This window comes from Heteronotia binoei, chromosome 8 (genome assembly GCF_032191835.1).
Source record: "Heteronotia binoei isolate CCM8104 ecotype False Entrance Well chromosome 8, APGP_CSIRO_Hbin_v1, whole genome shotgun sequence".
In the NCBI taxonomy this organism is placed as follows: domain Eukaryota; kingdom Metazoa; phylum Chordata; class Lepidosauria; order Squamata; family Gekkonidae; genus Heteronotia; species Heteronotia binoei.
The window spans coordinates 39,465,179-39,487,605 of NC_083230.1; the positions used below are offsets into that span (position 1 = coordinate 39,465,179).

The 22,427-nt window shown below is 41.0% G+C and overlaps 1 protein-coding gene across 2 annotated transcripts in view; it reads right to left on the bottom strand.

The window, feature by feature from the left end:
• Positions 1 to 22,427, bottom strand: part of ADAMTS20 (ADAM metallopeptidase with thrombospondin type 1 motif 20) — a 149,097-nt gene that overhangs the window by 42,134 nt on the left and 84,536 nt on the right. For both annotated transcript variants that reach the window (XM_060244939.1, XM_060244938.1), the window contains 7 exons: positions 21,613 to 21,777; positions 20,741 to 20,863; positions 20,533 to 20,640; positions 19,439 to 19,603; positions 18,941 to 19,219; positions 17,093 to 17,254; positions 16,467 to 16,643 (listed from right to left, as the gene is read on the bottom strand). In XM_060244939.1, the coding sequence (XP_060100922.1) occupies positions 16,467 to 16,643; positions 17,093 to 17,254; positions 18,941 to 19,219; positions 19,439 to 19,603; positions 20,533 to 20,640; positions 20,741 to 20,863; positions 21,613 to 21,777 (1,179 nt within the window). The remainder of the gene's footprint in view (positions 1 to 16,466; positions 16,644 to 17,092; positions 17,255 to 18,940; positions 19,220 to 19,438; positions 19,604 to 20,532; positions 20,641 to 20,740; positions 20,864 to 21,612; positions 21,778 to 22,427) is intronic.

Below are 22,427 nucleotides of genomic sequence, written 5' to 3' on the forward strand. Positions count from 1 at the left end.
TTCTTGGAAAAATGTAACCCAAAGGAGCAGGAAAATCAGGAGATGTTCTGAGCCTCTGCTGCTCAGCAATTGGTTCCAGGATCTTCCCACAGATACTGAGTCTGTACCATTGGAACAAGGGCTACTTCCTCAGCCTCCATGAAGCTTGAAGAAAGTTTCTCAGGATCCTGTGGAAAAGGAGCTTGGAACTTCTGCTCCCCAATATAGGAAGAGGAGGGTGGTGGTAATTGGTGACTCCTTGCTCAGAGAGGTAGAACTCAAAGTGTGCCGACCAGACTTGTCAGCCTGAGAGGTCTGCTATCTACTGGATGCACAAATCTAGAATGTGACAGAAAGGATAGGAAGATTTATCAAGCCCATGGATTATTATCCTTTCTTACTGATCCACATGGGAAGAAATGATACTGCCCATCACAGCCCTGAACGTATTAAAAGAGACTATGTGGCTCGAAGTCAGAGATGAAGGAGCTGGGAGCACAGGTTGTGTTTTCATCAGTTCTCCCTGTCGAAGGTCGTGGCTTAGGATGAGAAAGAAGAATACTTCAAATAAATGATTGGCTGTGTTGATGGTGTTGTCAGGAAAGATTTGGATTTCTAGATCATGGCTCACGCTTTCGAGATGGTGGTCTTCTATCGGGAGATGGTTTGCACCTTACGACCGTAGGAAACAAGGTATTTGGTAACAGCCTTGCTAACCTAATAAGGACAGCTTTAAACTAAATGGCATGGGGGAGTGAGACAATTCAAAGCCTCGTAGGATGTCAATAACTGGAGAAAAGAACACTAAAGCTTTTCAGAGTGGCGCATACACTAGGTAACATTACCTTGCATGTATGTATGGAAACAAAACCCTCAGGATGCATAAAACATAGATTTTGATGTCTCTACACTAATGCCCAGAGTATGGGAAACAAACAGGAGGAACTGGAAGTCCTAATACAGGAAGGAGACTATGACATAATAGGCCTTATTGAAATATGGTGGGATGACACTCACAATTGGAATATTAGGATCCAGGGGTACAACTTATTTCAAAGGGATAGACAAATAAGAAATGGTGGAGGCACAGCATTATATGTGAAGGTGATATATACTTTTGAGGAGATATGTGAATCTGAGCATGGCAGCTCAGTTGAGAGTCTCTGGGTAAAAATAAAAGCAGTAAGAAATAACAGTGATATTATGATGGGGGTCTGCTATAGACCACCAAGCCAGGCAGAGGACTTGGATGAGATACTCCTACAACAGATTGCAAAATTCTCCAAGAGAAGGGACACAGTGATCATGGGAGATTTCAATTACCTGGACATCTGTTGGAAGTCCAATTCTGCTAAAAACGAAAGGTCAAATAAATTCCTGACTTTTCTTGCTGACAACTTCCTTTTATATAAGGAAACAAGGGGATCTGCTATTTTGGACTTCTTACCAACAAAGAAAAATTGGTTGATGAGGTGGAAATAGTCGGCACCCTGGGCAGTAGTGATCATGTGATTTTGGAATTTACAGTCTTATGGAAGGGAAAAGCTGTATGTAGTCAGACATATAGGTTGGACTTCGGAAAGGCAAACGTTGACAAACTTAGAACTATGCTGGGTAAGATCTCATGGTCGCAAATACTTAAGGAGAAGGGGGTTCAGGAAGGGTAGGAGTTTCTTAAAAGCAAAATATTGAAAGCACAATCACAGATGATTCCTATGAGATGAAAAAATGAAAGAAGCCTAAAGAAGCCAAGGTGGCTCCATAAACAGCTCTCTAAAGACATAAGAAATAAAAAAGACTCATTTAGGAAATGGAAGGATGGCCTTATAACCAAGGATGAATATGATCAAATCACCATTTCTTGTAGAGAAAGAGTTACGAAAGCTAAAGCTCAGTATGAGCTTAGCCTAGCCAAAAATGGTAAAAACAACAAAAAAGGGTTCAGAGTAGGAAAAAGAGCAAGGACATGGTAGGCCCATTGTGAGGGCAGGAAAGTGAAATTGTAACAGATGATTAAGAGAGGGCAGAATTGCTCAATTCCTACTTTTCCTCAGTCTTCTCTTCTGAGGGAAACAGTGCTCAACATGGCAAAAACAGAACATATAATCAGGGTATGGAGTTCCAACCTAGGATCAGCATAGGGGTAGTATGTAAACACCTAGTTTCTTTAAATGAAACCAAGTCCTCAGGGCCAGATGAACTGCATCCAAGACTACTAAAAGAGCTTGCAGATGTAATTTCTGAGCCTCTGGCTATTATTTTTGAGAATTCTGTAGACATAGTTTATCTTGATTTCAGTAAGGCTTTTGATAAGGTTCCAAACACTATCTTGGACAAGTTGGTAAAATATGGTCTGGATCCTGTTACCGTTAGGTGGATCTGTAACTGGTTGACAGATCGCACCCAAAGAGTGCTTGTGAATGGTTCCTCATCCTCTTGGAGAGGAGTGACACGTGGAGTCTCTCAAGGATCTGTCCAGGGGCCTGTTTTGTTCAACATCTTTATAAATCCATTTATTTTACCAGAGTTATATCCCGCCCTCCCCTAACGGGCTCAGGGTGGCTAACAACAGTTAAAAACCACATAGAATACTAAAAAACAATATACAATAAAATCAATTCTACACATTTTAACCATAAAATCCAAGATGCACATTGGTTTTTTTCCAATATCTATATTTGTCCAGTGGGACTGTCAGTGCTGTGGGACATTTGCTACCTCCCCTTAACTATTGAAGGCAAGCTTAAATGATTTGGATGAAGGAATCAAGGGTATGTTTATTAAGTTTGCAGATGATACTAAATTGGGAGGGGTTGCAAATACAGCAGAAGACAGAAACAGGATACAGGATGATCTGTACAGGATGGAAAACTGGGCTGAAACCAATAAAATGAATTTTAACAGGGATAAATGTAAAGTTCTGCATTTAGGTAGGAAAAATCCAATGCATGGATATAGGATAGGGGAGACTTGTCTGGGCAGTAGTATGTGCAAAAAGGATCTAGGGGTCTTAGTGGACCATACACTGAACAAGAGTCAACAGTGTGATGCTGTGGCTTAAAAGGCAAATGCAATATTGGGCTGTATTAGCAGGAGTATAGTGTTCAGATCATGTGAAGTGATGGTATCACTTTACTCTGCTATGATAAGACCTCACCTGGAGTTTTGTGTTCAGTTTTGGGCACCACATTTCAAGAAGGATATAGACAAGCTGGAATGGGTTCAGAGGAGGGCAACCAAGATGGTAAGAGGTCTGGTGACCAAGTCCTACAAAGAAAGGTTGAAGGAGCTGGGCATGTTTAGCCCGGAGAGGAGGTGGCTAAGAGGTGATATGATCCCCATCTTCAAGTACTTGTAGGGCTGTCATATAGAGGATGATGCAGAATTGTTTTCTGTGGCCCCAGAAGGTAGGACCAGAACCAATGGGTTGAAATTAAATCAAAAGAGTTTCCAGCTCAACATTAGGAAGAACTTCCTGACAGAGCAGTTCCTCAGTGAAAAAGGCTTCCTTGGGAGGTGGTGGGTTCTCCTTCTTTGAAGGTTTTTAAACAGAGTCTGGATGGGCATCTGACAGCAATGAGGATCCTGTGAATTGGGGGGGGGGGCAGTATTTGTGAATTTCCTGCATTGTGCAGGAGGTTGGCCTAGATGACCCTGGAGGCCCCTTCCAATTCTATGATTCTAGGTCTCCATGGTCCTATTCATAACGCTAAAACAACACCACACTGACTCTCCAGTGATTGCCGTTGCTCTTTCTGGGAACCTGAAAGGCTAAACCTCAAAACAGTATTACAGTTAGAGAATACCAGCCACTACATACAAGTTGCAAGTTTGGTGATTTGCTTATAAGCTCTGGTTGGGCTGACTCAACATCCCTTCCTGGGAAATGTGTCTGCTTTCCTGCTCCTAAATAAATATTACATATTATATCACCAATGCAGCTTCAGCAGATAATTTATATATGAAAAAATAATCAAAATAAATAATGATAAAATAATACCTTGTTTACTTGTTCTCCCGAAATAAACAGTATCTTATGAACTGGGCACGCACCACTTTTCAGCAGGCAGGATGTTTTTGCTAGTTTTTAGCATTTTCTGAATATTTTTGAAACAGTTTTATTTTCAGAATATTAATTTAGTCACCTTCTAATCAACCAAGTGATATTCAGTGGCAATGGAAATACTTTTCACCCCAGAATTCATATCGCTATAACATTAAATTGGGTCTGCATTCATCTCAAGGCCAGAGAGAAAGAGTACTCCTTTGCAGCTTGAAACAGGTACATAGAGGAAATGCAAGTGGAGACACAAGCCACACACCTTCACAAGAGCAAGCCAGTGCTACAGAAATGCAGATGAACTCCAGCAAAGAGAACAAAGCCAGCCCAGGGTCCCTTTCACAACTAACAGTCATACCTAGAGCCATAAACCAGGAAGACTAAAGTGATATAAAGCTTTTTATGAGACAGGAAGGTAATGGGGGTGGGGAGATAAAGAGGATTTTAAACTCAGAACAAAGAGCAGAACACTCTCTTTCATTTTGGTCAGCTCTATGGATGGGCACAAGCCATGATGGTTTAAGTTTTCACTTAAAGATTCCATCTTGTCCACAAAGCAGGGGCCAATTGAGAGAAGACCCAATCTGGAGATCTAAGGTAATGATGAACTCTAATTTACTGTAACCTCAAGTAAACCTTATCCCAACTGAAGTAAACTAACATTTCTAGTATGGGTGATTCTTTTTAGTATAATAACACATCAAAGGGAAAAGGCTGGAACTTATTATGTCTAGAAGACTTTTTTTTGGTAACTTGCATCTGTGTGCCAAATTTTCCTCTTCTTTAAATAATAAAATGCAATGGTGTTACTCAACATCTGCAGCTGAGTCATCATTATACAGAACTGAACTCTTAAACTATAGGTATAATATTGCTATTCAGATTCAGATTCAAAACACACTTGACTGTAGAATCTTGAGTACTTGTAGCTTTCTGCAATAAACTCTGCTAGCAATCTGTTTAAGATTGCACTGTGGGACATTTACATGTTAGGTCTGTGAAACTTTGTGTAGGGAGAAATATGCCAGTCTAGCTCTCTCCTCTAGTAGGAACACCTCCTTTGTATAATTCTGCGTCTCTTTGCTCTAGTTAGTCCAGAAAGCTAGAATTAGCTCTACATAAAATTCTGAAGCAAAAATTAGGCTTTTGAGGGTGGGGGGGGGAGGGAGTGGTATTTTAGATATCTCTAAAAGGGGACTAGATTGATGGGGGATAGGTACTCCAATGGCTACTAGTCATGGTGACTAAAACCTCAGTATTCAGAGGCAGGACACCTCTGTTCCCCAGGGATAGAGGGAAACATCAGGGGAAGACCTTGGCCTCTATGTCCTGTTTACTGATCCTCCAGATAACTGGTAGGTGACTGTGTGAAAGCAGGTGCTGGATTAAGTAGACCACTTGATCCAGCAGATCTCTTCCTAAATTCTTAATATAGTCCTAACATTGGATAACATGTTGTTTTAGGTCTTCTGCATTACCCTGGGCAATTAGTGCACCATGTGGACAATCAGATTTGGCAACATTATGACATTAATAAGAATCATTTAAGTCTTTTCACATTGCCCTCATTCAATCTGCACCTTGGTTACCAAGGCAATCATGTCAATGCTCCTTGCATTGTCCACTAGCACTGTGCGGAAACACTTTCACCCTGACCCAGCTTTTTTGTTTGTTAGTTTCTTTCTTTCTTTAATTCAGTTTTTAGCACATATAACAAATCCCTGAGAGTCTTATCTGTGTGCCTGACTGTCCCTGCTTCTCCAGGTCAGCTACCTTGGCCTCAAGGGTACAAACTGGTTCCCTGAGAACTAGGAGCTCCTTGCACCAAGCACACACCCATGACTTCTGTCCATCTATCACATAGGCATACATGTTGCACTCAGTGCAATAAACTGGCTAGCTTCCAGCTCCCTGCTGGCATTCTACCTTCATAATTGCTTTTCCCCTCTTTTTTAAATTTCCCATTTATGTAGATCTGTTTGTGGAAAGTGTGCTACCCTTCCAAGGACATGGAGAGACTAGTGCCCTGGCTTCCTCACCCTGCTGCAGATCTTGCACCTCTGATAAATTTTCTTGTTTGTTCTATTGTTCCAGACACTATGGCTGGGTACAGACGGCTGGCTTGGGGTGGCAGCTAGGGGTGTGCATTCAGTTTGGTTGAACCGAAGAAACCTCCAAATCACCCAATTCGGAAGTATACGGTGTCGTATACTTCCGAATCCAATTTGCAGCCATAATACAGGAGCCGTATATGGAAGTCCATAGAAAAGGCGGGAAAGGAGCTTCTGCAGCCTCAGGGGAGCTGCTTGCCTCCTTTCCTGCCTTTGGAAGCCTTTTCCCACCTCTCCCATAGCCTCCCTGGATCAGGGAGGGGAGGGGAGGGGGAGAGGAGCCCCAGCAGCCAATCCAAAACATGCATTTGCAAAATGCATTGCAAATGCATGCTTTGCAAAGCTGTTGTGCAGCTGATGGCTGGGCTAATCCCCCAGGCATCAGCAACATTGTTGTTCTTTTGTTTACTTGGGTATCCAAGTAAAAACTGTTCTCTGGCCAATCACAGAGCAGTGATATCTTTTGAAACTGCTCTGTGTAGGGCCAGAGAACCTTTTTAAGGAGTCTGCCTAGCTGGACTCCATTCCATTGCTGCTGTGTGTTGGTGTGAGAAAGATTGTGCTGCGCTGGCCCTTGGCCTCAGCTGCTGCTGCTCTCTCTCAGCCTTGCCTGACCTGCCTGGAGAAGAGAAGACATCTAAGGTAAGACAGTCTTGAGGTTCTTGTTTTTATTTTAGTAAGTAAAAGGACTTTTTAAGACTCAGAGTCCCTTTACTTATCCAGATTTGGGTGGGTGGGTACTGGGTAGCTTATTTGGGGTTACGGGTTCTGCTGGGGGTGGGGGCCTGGGGTGGGGGGGTGGACTTATGGGGAGGGACAGTGGCTCAGTGGTAGAGCATCTGCTTGGGAAGCAGAAGGTCCCAGGTTCAATCCCTGGCATCTCCAAAAAAAAGGGTCCAGGCAAATAGGTGTGAAAAGCCTCAGCTTGAGACCCTGGAGAGCCAGTCTGAGAAGACAATACTGACTTTGATGGACCAAAAGTCTGATTCAGTATAAGGCAGCTTCATATGTTCAAGTGCAGTGTCCTTTTACTTTTCCTGATTTGCGTGGCTTGGATTTCTTGGGGTTAGAGTGAAGGGTTTTTTGGGGGAAGGGGTTGGTAAAGTTTCTGTATTGTTAAAAGTCAAGTTTTTTTTACTGTTTTAAAAGGATTCTGTGTTTGATTTGTTGCTGCTGTGTTGTGCTGCTGTTCCTTTTCTCTTCTGGGGGGGGGCTGTTTGGCCTAATTTCCATTGTTAAAAAGGTCACTTTTTTCAGTTGAGTTTGTTGGCCTTTTCTCAGTGATTTGGATCTGTTGCTGTTGGTTTTGCATCGTGTCCTGTTGTCCCTTTTCCTGGTTCTGGATTTGGGGGGGGGTGCTGTTGGGGGGGGGTGCTGTTGACTGATTTGGCATGAGGTTTTTTATTGTTGAAAAGGTCACTTTTTTAACAGTTGAGTTTCTTGGTCTTTTCTCAGTGATCTGTTTGGATCTGTTGTTGATTTTGCATCCTGTCCTGTTGTCCCTTTTCCTGGTTCTGTTTTTTTTTTTTTGGGGGGGGGGTTAAAAGTTAAGTTTCTTTCTGTCACGTTTTGGTTTTTTTAAATTACCTCTATTTGGTATGGGGGTTGGTGTGTGGGTTGTGTGGGGTGGGTCACTTTCATGTTTTTATAGTTATTTTTGGGGTCTGAGGGTGCTTTCGGTTTGGCTAGGGCCACTAAATAGGCTGCCCCACTAATAAGGGTGTTTTTAGGGATTGTGTTTTTTGAAATTTTAAAAAAAATCCGGTTTAGAGCTTTATCTTCTTTCAAAATTCAACTAGGCCAGATAGGGGCAATTTAAAAAGATTTTAGGCTTCTCTTAAAAGGCAGCGTGACTACTAGGCCACATCAGGCTCCCTTTAAAAGAGACTAGGGTTGCAGTGCATCTAGCTTTCAGCCACTGAACCCAGACTTTGTCACTAGAACTGGGCCACTTCAGCACTGGAGCTGGGCCTGCTACTCGTAGAACTGGGACCTGCTTGTAGGAGCCCTAAATAAATAGCTTAGAATAGATCAAACCTCCACATCCCACTGAAGCCAATAATATTGACTGGAAGCTAACTAATAATGGAGGATGAGTGAGTTGGCTTCTGGCTGATTTGGAATTGGTGAAAGGAAGCTGCTCAGACAAGAGCTCCTCTCCTTCCCAGGTTGCCTTTTACTTCAAATGCTAATTTAATTTCAAATCTTAATTTAGTTCTTCTAGGCTTGGATTAAAAAGGACTTTAGCAAATAGCCTCAGTAGTTCTAGAAGGTATCTGTTTTCTTATAAGAAAAAAACCTCTTCTTTAAAGAATGTCAGAATTAGTTTAAAATTTAAGAACATAAGAGAAGCCATGTTGGATCAGGCCAATGGCCCATCCAGTCCACCACTCTGTGTCACACAGCTTGTAGCTGCCACCACCTCCTGTGGCAGTGAATTCCACATATTAATCACCCTTTGGGTGGAGAAGTACTTCCTTTTATCCATTTTAACCCGACTGCTCAGAAATTTCATTGAATGCCAACGAGTTCTTGTATTGTGAGAAAGGGAGAAAAGTACCTCTTTCTCTTTCTCCATCCCATGCATTATCTTGTAAACCTTTATCATGTCACCCTGCAGTCAACGTTTCTTCAAGCTAAAGAGCTCCAAGCGTTTCAACCTTTATTCATAGGGAAAGTGTTCCAACCCTTTAATCATTCTAGTTGCCCTTTTCTGCACTATATGCTATAATATCCTTTTTGAGGTGCGGTGACCAGAAGTGTACACAGTATTCCAAATGAGACCGCACCATCGATTTATACAGGGGCATTCTGATATTGGCTGATTTGTTTTCAATTTCTTTCCTAATAATTCCCAGCATGGCGTTGGCCTTTTTTTATTACAATCACACACTGTCTTGACATTTTCAGTGAGTTATCTACCACGACACCAAGATGTCTCTCTTGGTCAGTCTCTGCCAGTTCACAACCCATCAACTTGTATTTGTAGTTGGGATTCTTGGCCCCAATGTGCATTACTTTGCACTTGGCCACATTGAACCTCATCTGCCACGTTGATGCCAACTCACCCAGCCTCAACAGATCCCTTTGGAGTGCCTCACAATCCTCTCTGGTTATCACCACCATGAACAATTTAGTGTCATCTGCAAACTTGGCCACTTCACTGCTCACTCCCAACGCCAAATCATTTATGAACAAGTTAAAAAGCATGGGATCCAGTACTGAGCCCTGCGGCACCCCACTTCTTACCATCCTCCACTGCGAAGACTGCCCATTTATACTCACTCTCTGCTTCCTATTTATTAGCCAATTTTGATCCACAAGAGGACCTGTCCTTTTACTCCATGACTCTCGAGCTTGCTAAGGAGCCTTTGATGAGGAACTTTATCAAAAGCTTTCTGGAAGTCAAGGTAAACAATATCTATTGGGTCTCCTTTGTCCACATGTTTGTTCACCCCCTCAAAGAAGTGTAACAGGTTAGTGAGGCAAGATCTTCCCTTACAGAACCCATGCTGAGTCTTCCTCAATAACTTGTGTTCATCAATGTGCCAACCCATTCTGTCCTTGATAATGGTTTCGACCAACTTTCCCGGTATTGAAGTCAGACTGACTGGCCTGTAATTTCCCAGATCTCCTCTGGAACCCTTTTTAAAGATGGGGGTGATATTTGCTACCTTCCAGTCCTCAGGAACAGAGGCAGATTTCAATGAAAGATTACATATTTTTGTCAGAAGATCCACAAGTTCAACTTTGAGTTCTTTCAGAACTCTTGGATATATGCCATCCAAACCTGGTGACTTATTAGTTTTTAATTTGTCAATCAGTTGTAGGACTTCCTCTCTTGTCACCTCAATCTGACTCAGGTCTTTCAACACCCCTTCCAAAATTAGTGGTTCTGGAGCAGGCAAACACTTCCCATCTTCCACAGTGAAGACTGAGGCAAAAAATGCATTCAGCTTCTCAGTCATTTCCTTATCCTCCTTCAGTAATCCTTTTACCCCTTGGTCATCCAAGGGCCCCACTGCCTCCCTGGCTGGTTTCCTGCTTCTAATATATTTGAAGAATTTTTTATTTATTTATTTATTTATTTATTTATTACTTTACATTTATATCCCGCCCTCTCCGCAAGCGGACTCAGGGCGGCTTACAGTATCATAAAAACAATCAATTCCATAAAACATATAAAACCATAATACATTTATCAGTTTAAAACTATTACGCTATTTTATTGTTGGTCTTTATGTTTTTTGCAATATGCTCCTCTTAGTCCCTTTTTGCCTGCCTGATCACAGTCTTGCATTTGATTTGCCACCACCTGTGTTCCCTTTTATTAATTTCACTTGGACTGGTTTTCCACCACTAGTTTGGAACTAATTTCAATTTCTCCAATCTGGTATGAAATATTAGAGCTCATATCATAATTTTACAAATTTGGTTGAAGCAGCCTTCATAATCAGCAAGAATGGCTACACATCATCGCTGTAGTATATAAACAGTGAAAAAGCTTCAGCAAAGACCCTCACATCTCTTACTACAAGCAATGGACAATAACAAAATTCATGCATAAGGGCAAACCACAGAGCACTGTTATGTGAACAAGCTTGGGGATGCCTTACAGTCAAATATTTATTTCTGGTGTTGGGAAGAAACCTGGTTTGCTGATATATCCTGTCAGGAGTGGAATTCTAGCAGGAGCTCCTTTGCATATTAGGCCACACAGCTCTGATGTAGCCAATCCTCTAAGAGCTTACAAAAAAGAGCCTTGTAAGCTCTTGGAGGATTGGCTACATCAGAGGGTGTGGCCTAATATACAAAGGAGCTCCTGCTAGAATTCTACCCCTGTATCCTGATCCTAGGTCTAGTGAGGCCTACAGGCTCCAGGGAGGCCTGTGTAGGAGTAGCTATAGGGCCTACATTTCCCAGAATCCCTTCTGTCCCTCTCTTCGGGTGGGCAGCAGTTTTGGAGGGAAAACTTACTCAGGGGGTGGGATTTGGGAGGAAAGCATGAAAATGCCAAGCTACAGACAGGATTTTTCTCTCTGAGAATGCTGAGCTGGATAGAGGTCACCGATCCAGCAAATCCAGGACCAGTGGCAAGTGTTATATTCCAACCTCACTAAACAGAAGAATTAGAAGAACCAAATCTGGTATGGCCAAAGGGAGGCTATTAAGATGCAGTCCAAATCTTCTACTATTAATTTCTCTATGACCCTGCTCAGGAGGGGAAAAGGAGGGAATGCATAAGAGTCCCAACCATGGGATCTGAAAGGAGAAGCTGAATTGCTGGTTGCAAAGGAGCAAAATTGTAGTGCCCTTCTTGTCTTGGATGTGGTAAACAGGCGTACTTAAGGGATACCTCATGATTCAAATACCATCCTGAAGTACTTGGGCTGAATTGCCCATTTGTAGCTGGTGAGATAAACCCTGCTCAAGTTGTCAGCCTTGTTATTCAGAACTGCTGCTATATGAATGACTTGGGGACATATTGATACATGTAGCCACCCTCCCAGAATGCTAAGGCTCACATGCACAACTTCTGAGACCTTGTGCCCCCCCCCCCCGGTTTGTTGAGATAATACATTGTGTATATACTGTCCATCTGGATGAGCACTCTCTTGGCCTAGAGAATATATGCAAAGAAGGTACAGGCAAGCCTGACTGTGCACAGCTTGAGAATATTAATTTGCAGATTGCCATTGTGTTCTAAGCACGTGCCCTGAACTGAAAACCCTTTGCAATCCATACCCCATCCTACCAAGGAAGTATAAATAGTGAAGGTGATTTGGGGAATCCAGGGACTCCAGCAAATATTAGCATCCACTGTCCACCAAGTAAGCGACCTCACAATAGATTTACGGATGGAGAAGCAATGTCCAGGTGAATGCCTGGAAGAGTTGAAGCTTCTAAGAAATCACAACTGGAGACTTCTCATGTGTAACCTAGTGAAAAGGATGACTGCCGTGGTGGAAGCTATAAGGGCCAATGAACTGAAACTGGAGACTGGGCATGTTGGCTATTAGATTTATAGATGGTATAATCCCTAATCCTCAAATGAGCAACAACCATTGTCATGCACTTGGTGAAGACCCTAAGTGTGGTGGCAAGGCCCAAAGGTAGAGCTGCATACTGAAAAATCTCTGAACCTGCCTAAAGTGAAGGTATTTTCTGTGTGAGGGGTAAATGGAAATATGAAAGTAAATGTCCTTGAAGTCCAAAACAGCAAACCAGGAGTAAAGGGTGAGGAGCTCAATTATAGATGATGATGAAGAAGAATTGCAGATGAAAAAGAACCCATTCTCATTTTTGAAACTTTCAAAAACGTGTTAAATTTTTTTAAATCTAGGATTGGCTGGCAGCCTCCATCTTTCTTATCTACTATGTAGAACCTGGAGAAGAAACCAAATGAACCTGGGCCAAAGGGAACCCTCTCAACCACACCCTTCTGCAGGAGCTCTGTAAGTTGAACTCTGATCTCTGGGAATGGGTTATCCAATGCAGTAGCTGGAAGGAGGCATGGGGGAAGAGTCGGCACTGATTCTCACCACAACAGGGGTTATGGGCAGGTCAGCTCCAGCTATGGTGTTCCTCCTCAGTTCCAGAAAAGGAATTGGGTGGAGAACCAAAGTGAGGTGACTGAGTGCGGGAAGGCACCAACATCCCGTCCTGTTCCTCTGGGAGCCATCTTGGTGATGGATGCCTAAGGTGTTTGGCTGAACCATCCTTCTTCTTATGCTTTGTTTTCTTTTTTAACAGGAGGTTCTGATGGAAATGGGGCTGATGGTGCCTTGACTCTGATGCAGAGGTGATCAATGAGGCTGTTTTCATCAAATGTGGAGAACCATCTGAACTGAGCAAATGGAGGTGGTCTGGAGTGGGACTCTGGTTCTGGAACCAAAGAGGTAGATTAGATCAAAGGAGGCTTTGAAGGTTCCAATACTAGAACTGACTTAGACAGACCCAAGGACAATAGTGCCTTTTCCCATAGGGCCACCTTTAAAATGAATATGCTATTTAAGCAGGCCTTGGGTGTAAAACCCTGGCAAATAATGCAAGAGCTGACATTATGTGACTCACTCAAATACATGAGGCAGAGCTCATGCTCATCACTGTGGGCAGGGGCGGCCCCATGCCCCATGGTGCCCTAGGCAGACTTGCTGCCTGGCACCCCCCAAGAGCCCCCACGTCTCCCCCCCACATGGCTCCATGCCCCCGTACCTCCCCCCCCTCCCCGCCATGCCTCCTCCTCCTCCCTTCCTTTGGACCATTGCCCACCCCATGTCAATTTCATACATTTTTTTGAAGATTGCCTTTAGATTATGGAACCTCAAGAAAGAAAGAAAGGAGATCAAGGAATAAGGTCACTTGTCACCTCACAGTTTCTCTTCAAGCAAAAAAGAACAGACCTCAGAAACAAAGGAACAAGAGGGGGAAAACTCTTGTGTTCTGTAAAAAGGACAAAAAAATTATTGAAGGAAAAACAATTGAATAAGCAGTTAAGCTGGGAAGTTCCTATCTATATGGCAGTGAGAAGGAACTGGGGGAAAGGGGATGCTTTAGTTTAGCAGGAAAAGCTGTTCGTGATGGCTCCAGAAGGGGTGGCAACCCTCCCTTTAGAGAATTTTAGCTGGTGAAAAGATCTATCTGTGGCAGGTCTGCGCAAGCAAAGTCCCAATGAAGGGCTGCACTGAAACCAAAGATGAACCTAAGTTTATTGCCAAACATGCCAAATACTGAGATCCCAAGTAGTCTGCATGTTCACTATTTATCAGTAACACATCATTTTGCTATCCCAGAGATGTAATTTTCCACAGGCATATCAGAATTATAATCTAGTAAGCAATAGTTAAATTATTGAAATCAAGGAATTATTATATTTTCTACTGCCTTTCTCCACCATACAACATATTCAAATTTCACCTGAAATATTTTTCTCTACTGTGGTTGGGAATGTTCATAGTCCCCCAATGACTGGTATACTGGCTTCTTAGTTCAGACTGCATTTTGTATAACTATTAAGCCTGCACATATATCCACGATGAACACTATACTATTTTAATCATTACTATGCTTTTTAAATGTTAGAATTATCTATTTTGACAAGCATGGTACTGAACCAGAATAGAACATTTATTGCCATAAAAGACTTCATTCCAAAGTTAATAACACATTTCCTTATCACTAATTGTGGTTGATTGTGAACAAGGATACAAAATAACAGGATACATTAACAAAAGCACATTTAATTGTAAGCAGTCACAAAAAACATACATCAATTAAATAAAAAAAATTATTTCACACAGATGGCAAATAACATCCATATACTCAAGTAATTAATCAAATTATTAATTCTGTTTATTCTGATAGTTACAATATAACATCAATGCAGAACTTTTCATTTTCAATGCAAAACAATCAATACGTTAAATGTGATTTTAAAAATATCTTTTTCTGCACAGATGAACTAGACTGCTCCAGAGTTCGTTTCATTGTGTAAATTATAAGTCAGTCACTTACAGTTTGTTCTTTTCTCCCAAAGATCTTAAAAGCCATCTTTATGCAGCAAGACTGGTTAATTAAAAAAAGCTTCTAAACAAATATAAGTAATGAGGTATCCAGATGTTTGACAAAATGCAGCAAATGCAGGAAGAGGTTATAAGGCTGCAGTTGGTTTTGAAAACCAATATATCTGATCTTTCCTTTCCTTTTAATATAAAAGACTACCAAATATAAATACTTTTTGGACATTATAAAAAAACCATGATAAAAATTGAATCCTTACATTTACAAGGATCAAATAACTTTATTTTATTACATACAATTAAATCTTACTCATGCTCTTATTGAAGCCATCACTGACCATGGCAAAAATGATAAAAACTTTGAACATAGATGCTTTCTACTGTTTTGTGATAACTGAACAAAAGGAAATTGAAAATTGGTCAATAGCATATGATATCCACACTTACTTGAACGTAAATGAAATAAACAGTGGGTGCATCCATCCGTCATTGGATATTGCACTATTACTGCACTATAGCCACCATCTCCAATTGGATTGGCTTGTCCACACAGGAAAATGCAATGGTGAATTACTGTTATAGTGTAACCATAGTGCAATATCCAGCAACATGAAGATTCAATCAGTGTCTGCTCCCTAGTCAGGTTAGATCTCACACCTCCCTTCAGCCAAGGTCTATCTAGCAACTCTTTCAGCTAAAGCCTTCTTTAGCAAAAGGAAGTCCCTGGATCTAACTTGGCAAAAAGGGGTCCTTAGAACCAATTCATTGGGCTGAGAATTAAAGTAATAATTACATTTCTTTATATGTAGGAACAAAGTTAAAAATCAAGCAAACACAAAACTTTGCACCTCCACAAAACAGGGGCATAAAACAGTCTAGACAATTGCTAATGGAGTTAGACATTAAGAAAAAGGTAATTTTACATGTACCAATATTGACCAGGGCTCAGATAAAACTTTTGATGGTACCTAGTTATCTTTCACGCTATTGATCCAATCACGTGCATGTTTACTCAGAAACAATTAAATGGAACACTTCACTAAGTGTGCATAGGATCACAGTGTCCAGTCTGTGTTGGCCATAATAATTTTGAGCTACTTAAATTATGTCCCATCCCAAAACTGAATAAATAAATGAAGAAAGAAACAGCCTTGTGTTTGGTTGCAGGGGCTTGGGGAGAGGATGACAGCTACCAAAAAGTTAATGGCAACAATTGTTCCTGGTATTAACAGACAATGACAAACAAAAATCCTGTCATAACTGCATATGTATTTATACAAAGACAACATTGATTAGTAACTCTACATTCAACCAACATATTTCACATGCTGTAAGGCTGGCATGGCATTCATTACTGAGCACAGAGCAAACAAACTATACACAATGAAATTTTAGATAATCACTTTTTATATACAAAAATAATGTTGTAACAATATAAAAATAGTAGGCTTACTTTTAAAAACAAATCCCAAATAGATTTTTATTCTTCTAACCCTTCTAGTAACAAAATCAGAAACAAACCAAGTAGATCTGGAAAACGTTTCTTGTAAAAGCTATACAAAGCTTAATCCCACTACTACTACTAGACTTAAAGGAAAAGCTACCCTTAAATTGCCACTTCCAAGGCTTGAAGAAGTGTAGCAGTCACAGTGTTGGGGTGCAAGACCAAGTACTAAAATATATATCCAACAAAATGTACACAAATGTTCACATGCCTCCAAACAAAACTGTTATGTAACATTTATAATAGAAAGTACACAGGGAAATGGAAAAACATGATAGTGAATACTATCGTACCGGTTTCCATGGTCCACGATGCCATGAAACTTCATCAGGACACGAATGTATGTTACACTGGGCTGTGTCAGGTGGTTTTTCTAGCATTTCACAGTTTTGATCACTCAACACTTGTCCACTGGGAAGCTGACAAATCACTAATCTTGTTTTTACACCATCTCCACATGTTTGAGTACACTGAAAGAAAAACAGAAACCATTAAGTAATTCATTAATGCTATCACATTAAGATGAGTAAGTGTTTTGTTTACCAAGGTAACAATCACAACTATATCCCGCCCTTCTTCCAGGGAGCTCAGGGTAGTATGCCTGCAGCTCATTCTTTCCATGCACAAAATATGTTAATGGATAATACCTATGGAAGAGGATATATGCATGCATACAGATGTCTTTTCTGCAGTTATCTAAATCAAACAATGCAATTAATCTGCCTTTTCAAACTAGAGCCTTCCACGCTGTGAGGCTTTTTGTCTATGAGGGCTCCTGAAAAGGCACTGCCAGCATAACCTGGCAATGCCTTTTCAGGAATCACAGGGGCTTCTGGGGGAATGGAGAGGATCTGCTTATATAAATGCCTTGCAAGAAAAATCCATGGGATTCAACCCATTATCTATGTTTCCATCTTACTTCTCCCCAGTTCCCATAGTTCCATCTTGGACAGGGACCCAAATCACAGTTCTTTAAATCTGGTGGTTTTATTGTCTCATCACAGTAGCTGGCACTTCTTCCATCTCCATCCTGGCACACCACAACCCGATGATGAAATCCACCAGCACACGTACTCGAGCACTAGAAAAACAATAAGTCATGTACATATTGCATTAATTGTGTTAAAAATTAAGAATACAAAATTTTGCTTAAAAGGACAGACTAGATAATTAGAAGTTTGCACAGTACTATAAAATAACCACAGCAAGTTCCCATTATCTTCTTATCAGTGTTTTGCAGACTAAGGTACCTTGCATAGTAACAACTCCATAGCCTTGCAATAAAAGCAAACAGGATTCTTGGGCTTGAATGTCCTCAGTAAGGATGTGCACGAACAAGGGAAATGCTGTTTGGTTCATGACTTGTGGCATACTCAGTTCACAAACATGTCATGAACTTTTAGGGGCCAAAAGAACCAGTTAAGTTTGTGAAGTTCGTGGTTCATTAGAACCTTCCCCTCTTGTGTACTAGAGACACCAAATTCACAGGGGATCTATGGTTAACTCTTCTCTACCTGCCCTTGAAGTTTGGTGAGGACTGGATTTACAGGGTCCAAATTTCAACTCTCCAAAAAAAGCGCCCTCAGGAAAGAGCTTTCTGTGGAAATGACAGGTGATCATTTCCCCAGAAAGCACTTTCATGAGGGCACCTTCTTTGGGGGGCCATAACTCAGGCCCCATAAATCCAATCCTCAATAAATTTGGGAGGCAAGGTAGAGGAAAGTCAGCTAGAGATCTGCTGAGAGTTTGGCTTTTACAGGATCCACCCTATACATTCCTGAACCTCCTAAACCTGTACCTGTCAAAATGACAGTCATTTTGACAGGCACAGATTCAGGAGTGTATAGAATAGATCCTGTGCAAGCTAGAGGCATCAAAGTCACAGAGGACCTTCCCAAGATGCTCCTCTAGATGCCTTCCAACTTCCGCTCTCTTGTTGCTTTGGTAAACATTTAACTTGAGCAGAGACAGTCTGTCTGGCAACGTATCAATTCACAAATGCCCAGTGTAACCATAATCTCTCTCTCTCTCTCTACCAGCATCTTTCACAGGCAGACACTGATACTGCATCCCTAAGCAGAGCTATGACTGATTTCGCACGAGGCTTGTTCCAGGTGGAGAGCCCTTTTGTTCCCAGGGCTTCTCTCCATTTTCACACAAGTTACCCCGGAGCTGCGAGTTGGTGCAGTGCTCTTCCGCAGCAAGCAGGATCGTCTTCCAAGAGGTTGCTGCTTGCTGCTGGAGAATGGCATGCCAACTTGCAGCTCTGGGGCAACTTGTGTGAAACAGAGTGAAGCACCAGGATCAAAAGGGCAGTCCACTCAGATCAAGCTGTAGTGCTAAATTGGTTCATGTCTTTTTACTTCGATGAACTTAGACAGGTATAATTTTGTTTAGGATTGCATTGTGAATTTCATTTGCCCTTTGGTTCAGAAAGGTCGCATACTTCTGAACAAAATCGGTTCAGAGAAGAATATGTGCTTACTCACTTAAAAGAGTTTTGACAATTAGTTCTATGTAGATGGTTATCAGAGAAGAAATAATTTAATGAGTCCAGTAAATGTTTATCCAAAAATAAACAAAATCACAAGACAAGGAGCTTCAATCAAGAAACAGCTGATAATTGATTTGTAAGTACCATATTATAAGTTTTCAGAATCATCTTTAACAAAAGCTAACTGTCCTGCTTGATAGGGCTCACGTTCTTGGTTCATTAATTACCTTATAAATGTCAACTATTATATGAAATAAACAATAGTTTGCTCACTGCTCCCCAGGGTCCTGTCCTCCACTGGTTTCCGCCAGGAAAAGGATGGTTTCTAGTATTGTCTTGAGAATGATGGACTTTGTTTGCTGAAGGATAATCCTGATCTACCAAATGGTCTGGATATTCATGGTGATAAACTGGCTGGCAGGATGGCATGTTACATTCTTGTTCTTTTGCTGGACGGCCTTCAGGATCACAGTAATTCTCATCAATTTGTTGATGGTGGTTGACACAGACAACTTGTCTTGTTACTATTCCATTACCACATGTAACTGTGCACTGACCAAAAATCAACCCAATATTTATGTAACACAATATAACATCAAAAATTAATAACCAATGAAAACTATGTATAATTGAAATTCATAATTATCTACATTTTGAAGAGAAGAACCAATATCTCCATGCAAGTTTCTTCAGCAACTAGCCACAGTGAAATTTCAAGCTAAGTGTACATTCAGGCTCTAATAAAATAAAAAGAATAAAAAGAATATTTACAGGCGACCAACTTCCAGCTTGCCAAACTCCACATAGATTAAAGCAACTTGCAAGTTCTTCTGGTCTGGGTAAATGTGCACAAAATGATTCTTCTGCTACTCTGCCATGATCATCCTGACAGGTTACATAACGAGCATGATTTCCTCTTCCACAAGATGCAGAACACTACACAGAAGAACACAGGCCAGAATCATAGAGGTTCAAATCTGCAGAAGATCTCCATTAATGGAAGGGATTTTCATCAGTGGAACAGATCTTTGTTGCCTTTGCCCTCCTGCCGAAACCCAAAATGTCTGCAAAAATGCTGCTTCTAGGGGACAAGAACCCCAGAAAAAGCACAGGAGGTGTTAGAAAGCTGCAGCAAAGAACATATGCACAGTCACATAACCTGATTAGGAATGGACCCCTTTAACTAAGATGTCAAGGATAGGTAGGTACCACCCTATGTAGAAATGAGGATGTTCTCATAGTACATAATTAAAACTTAGGGCGTTTTCGCACTGACCTTCAAGTGGCGCGACCACCCTCTTCACACCGGAGGATCTGCCCGGATTTCGCACAAGAAGCGCCGGCGCACCCAAAAGAGCCGGCGACTTCCGTCGCGAAACCCGCTCAAACGTTTTCCTGCTTCTTGGCGGTTTCTATTTGAGCGGGTTTCGCGACGGAAGTCGCCGCCTCTTTTGGGTGCGCCGGCGCTTCTTGTGCGAAATCCGGGCAGATCCTCCAGTGTGAAGAGGGTGGTCGCGCCACTTGAAGGTCAGTGCGAAAACGCCCTTAGAGAATTTGGGGTTGGAGTGACTGTGAGGAAGAAACCAGAGGTCAAGAGACACAAGACACAAATTCAATTCCTACAAGAGATGTTAGGAATTGAATTTTCAAGATGAAAGACTGAACAACAATTTTAAATCAAGGGAGAGGAGTTTTTTCTATCTCTTTTTCTTAGCAAAAGCAGATAATTCTTTTTTTAAACTTCTCTTCAAGGTAAATATTTTTTTCCTACAAAGGAGTAGAAATTTAACAAGAAAGAATATAAAACAGCAAAATATTTTTTCCTTATATCCCCATCTACAAAACTTGCTTGCGGTCTTACTCACTGGACTCCATGATCCAAATCTCCACTGAGTCTCTTTGTCAGTCTGGATTACAGGAAGCAGTGTCGGCCACGGTTTGATTATTTCTGTGCAAGTAGTTATTTCACATTCCTGTTGGGAGAAAAGTACATTCTAGAAATGTTAGATGGACATGTTATTTTAACTTTACTTTTATTTATTTTTTTAAAAAAAATAAGTGTGCTTTGCTTACATGGCTGTCTCTTGGACGGGTAGCAACATTACATTCTGTCTCATCATCCAAAATAGTTCCATAAATACCAGAAACACATTTGACTGCACGCATTTGGTAACCATGCCCACATGTCACAGAGCACTAGATGTGAACAATTTCATAAGAAAAGAATAACTTTAGACTCAGCTTCTATTCTTAACATAATGAATTGAGTACAGATTATCTGAAAATACACCCAGCCAGAAATGATATTAATGGGAAATCTCTTTCTCTCTCTGCTGTTGAAATTATTTCCTGCCTTCACATTAGGTTTCTACAGTGGCTTCCTGATATGTTGTGAATTTGAAGGCTCTAGCTCTTACAGTGAAGCCTCTCCATCCTTGGTCCCATGATTATACCATTTCTCTTAACCTTCTCTTCTTCCTTTCACTCAGTTTAGTCTCATCTCCTGGGAGTCCTTCCCACTGTACATGCAGATATCTATGTCTGCAGTTATGGTGTGTCTTCAAATGTTCTCCTTACATTCTCCTTATCAAGCTTCTCTTGTTCTTCCAAGCTTTTCCTCATTTCTTTAACAAAGCTTTTTTCTGGATAATTTAAATCTCGTCTTACCTGCTCCTCCAATTTTATTGGGAATTTTTGTGTCTAAGGTCCAAACACCACAATATGGCAGATGTGGAACACTTGCTTCCTCAAGTGTTGCAAGGTGTAATTTGGATTGGGACTGTGACACTGAGGGAGGAGGTAGTAAGTTCCCTACATCTGCCATGTGACTACAGAGAAAGTGAGCTGGGTTGCAAAAACTACAACCTGAATTGTGGCCAAACATGCTGTGGTGCTTAGCTCTTAGTGATAACCTCAAAAGTGGAGGAAAAATATGTGTAACTCACAGCTCCCCATGGTCCCACATGCCATGCTGCACATTCATTAAGTTTGCATGATCTCATTGACTCTGGTATAGAGTTCTGATTGCAGAAAACATCTTCCAGTTGCTCATCATTCACTTGACACCATACTTGTCGATGTTGAGTACCCTTCCCACATGTCACAGAACACTGCAAGGTTACATAGGTACCAAAAATTGCTGAAGATTACAAAATTAACACCAGTCATTTATTTTTCTAGCTTTCATTAATACTAGAAATCAGTCAATGAGCAATGTATGTTTTCTGAACTCCAAAGCACATACAACGTTCTCCCATAAAATGTACCTAATATACTGCAGATGTCTTTTACTATATCAGATTTATAAGTAACATGCAAGACTGAGTTCATATTAAGGTTCTATGACAAATGAAACTTAATATTCTTGAAATTCCAGTAATTCTGTCATATTCCTATAATACTGCAATTCCTATAGCACCCACTGCAAACAACTCAAGGCAACATATAAATAAAGACAATAAATATTACAATAAAACAAGTGAAAAGAACTCTAACAGAATGCAACATGAAATGACAACATGTTTTTCACATTCGATATACCTTCAATAGCGAGATAAAATGTTCCCTCTAACAGAAAAACCTCTATAGGTTATGAACAGACTAGAGGTTTGACTCCAAAGGATCATTTTGGAAAGAGATGGCCATAGGATTTGGTCAGTTTCTGAGAAGACCCTACAGTGTATGCCTACCACTCATTTCCTGCACAACAAGTCCTAAGGACAGTTTAAAACCACAGAATCCATTCCCTTATCTAATAACC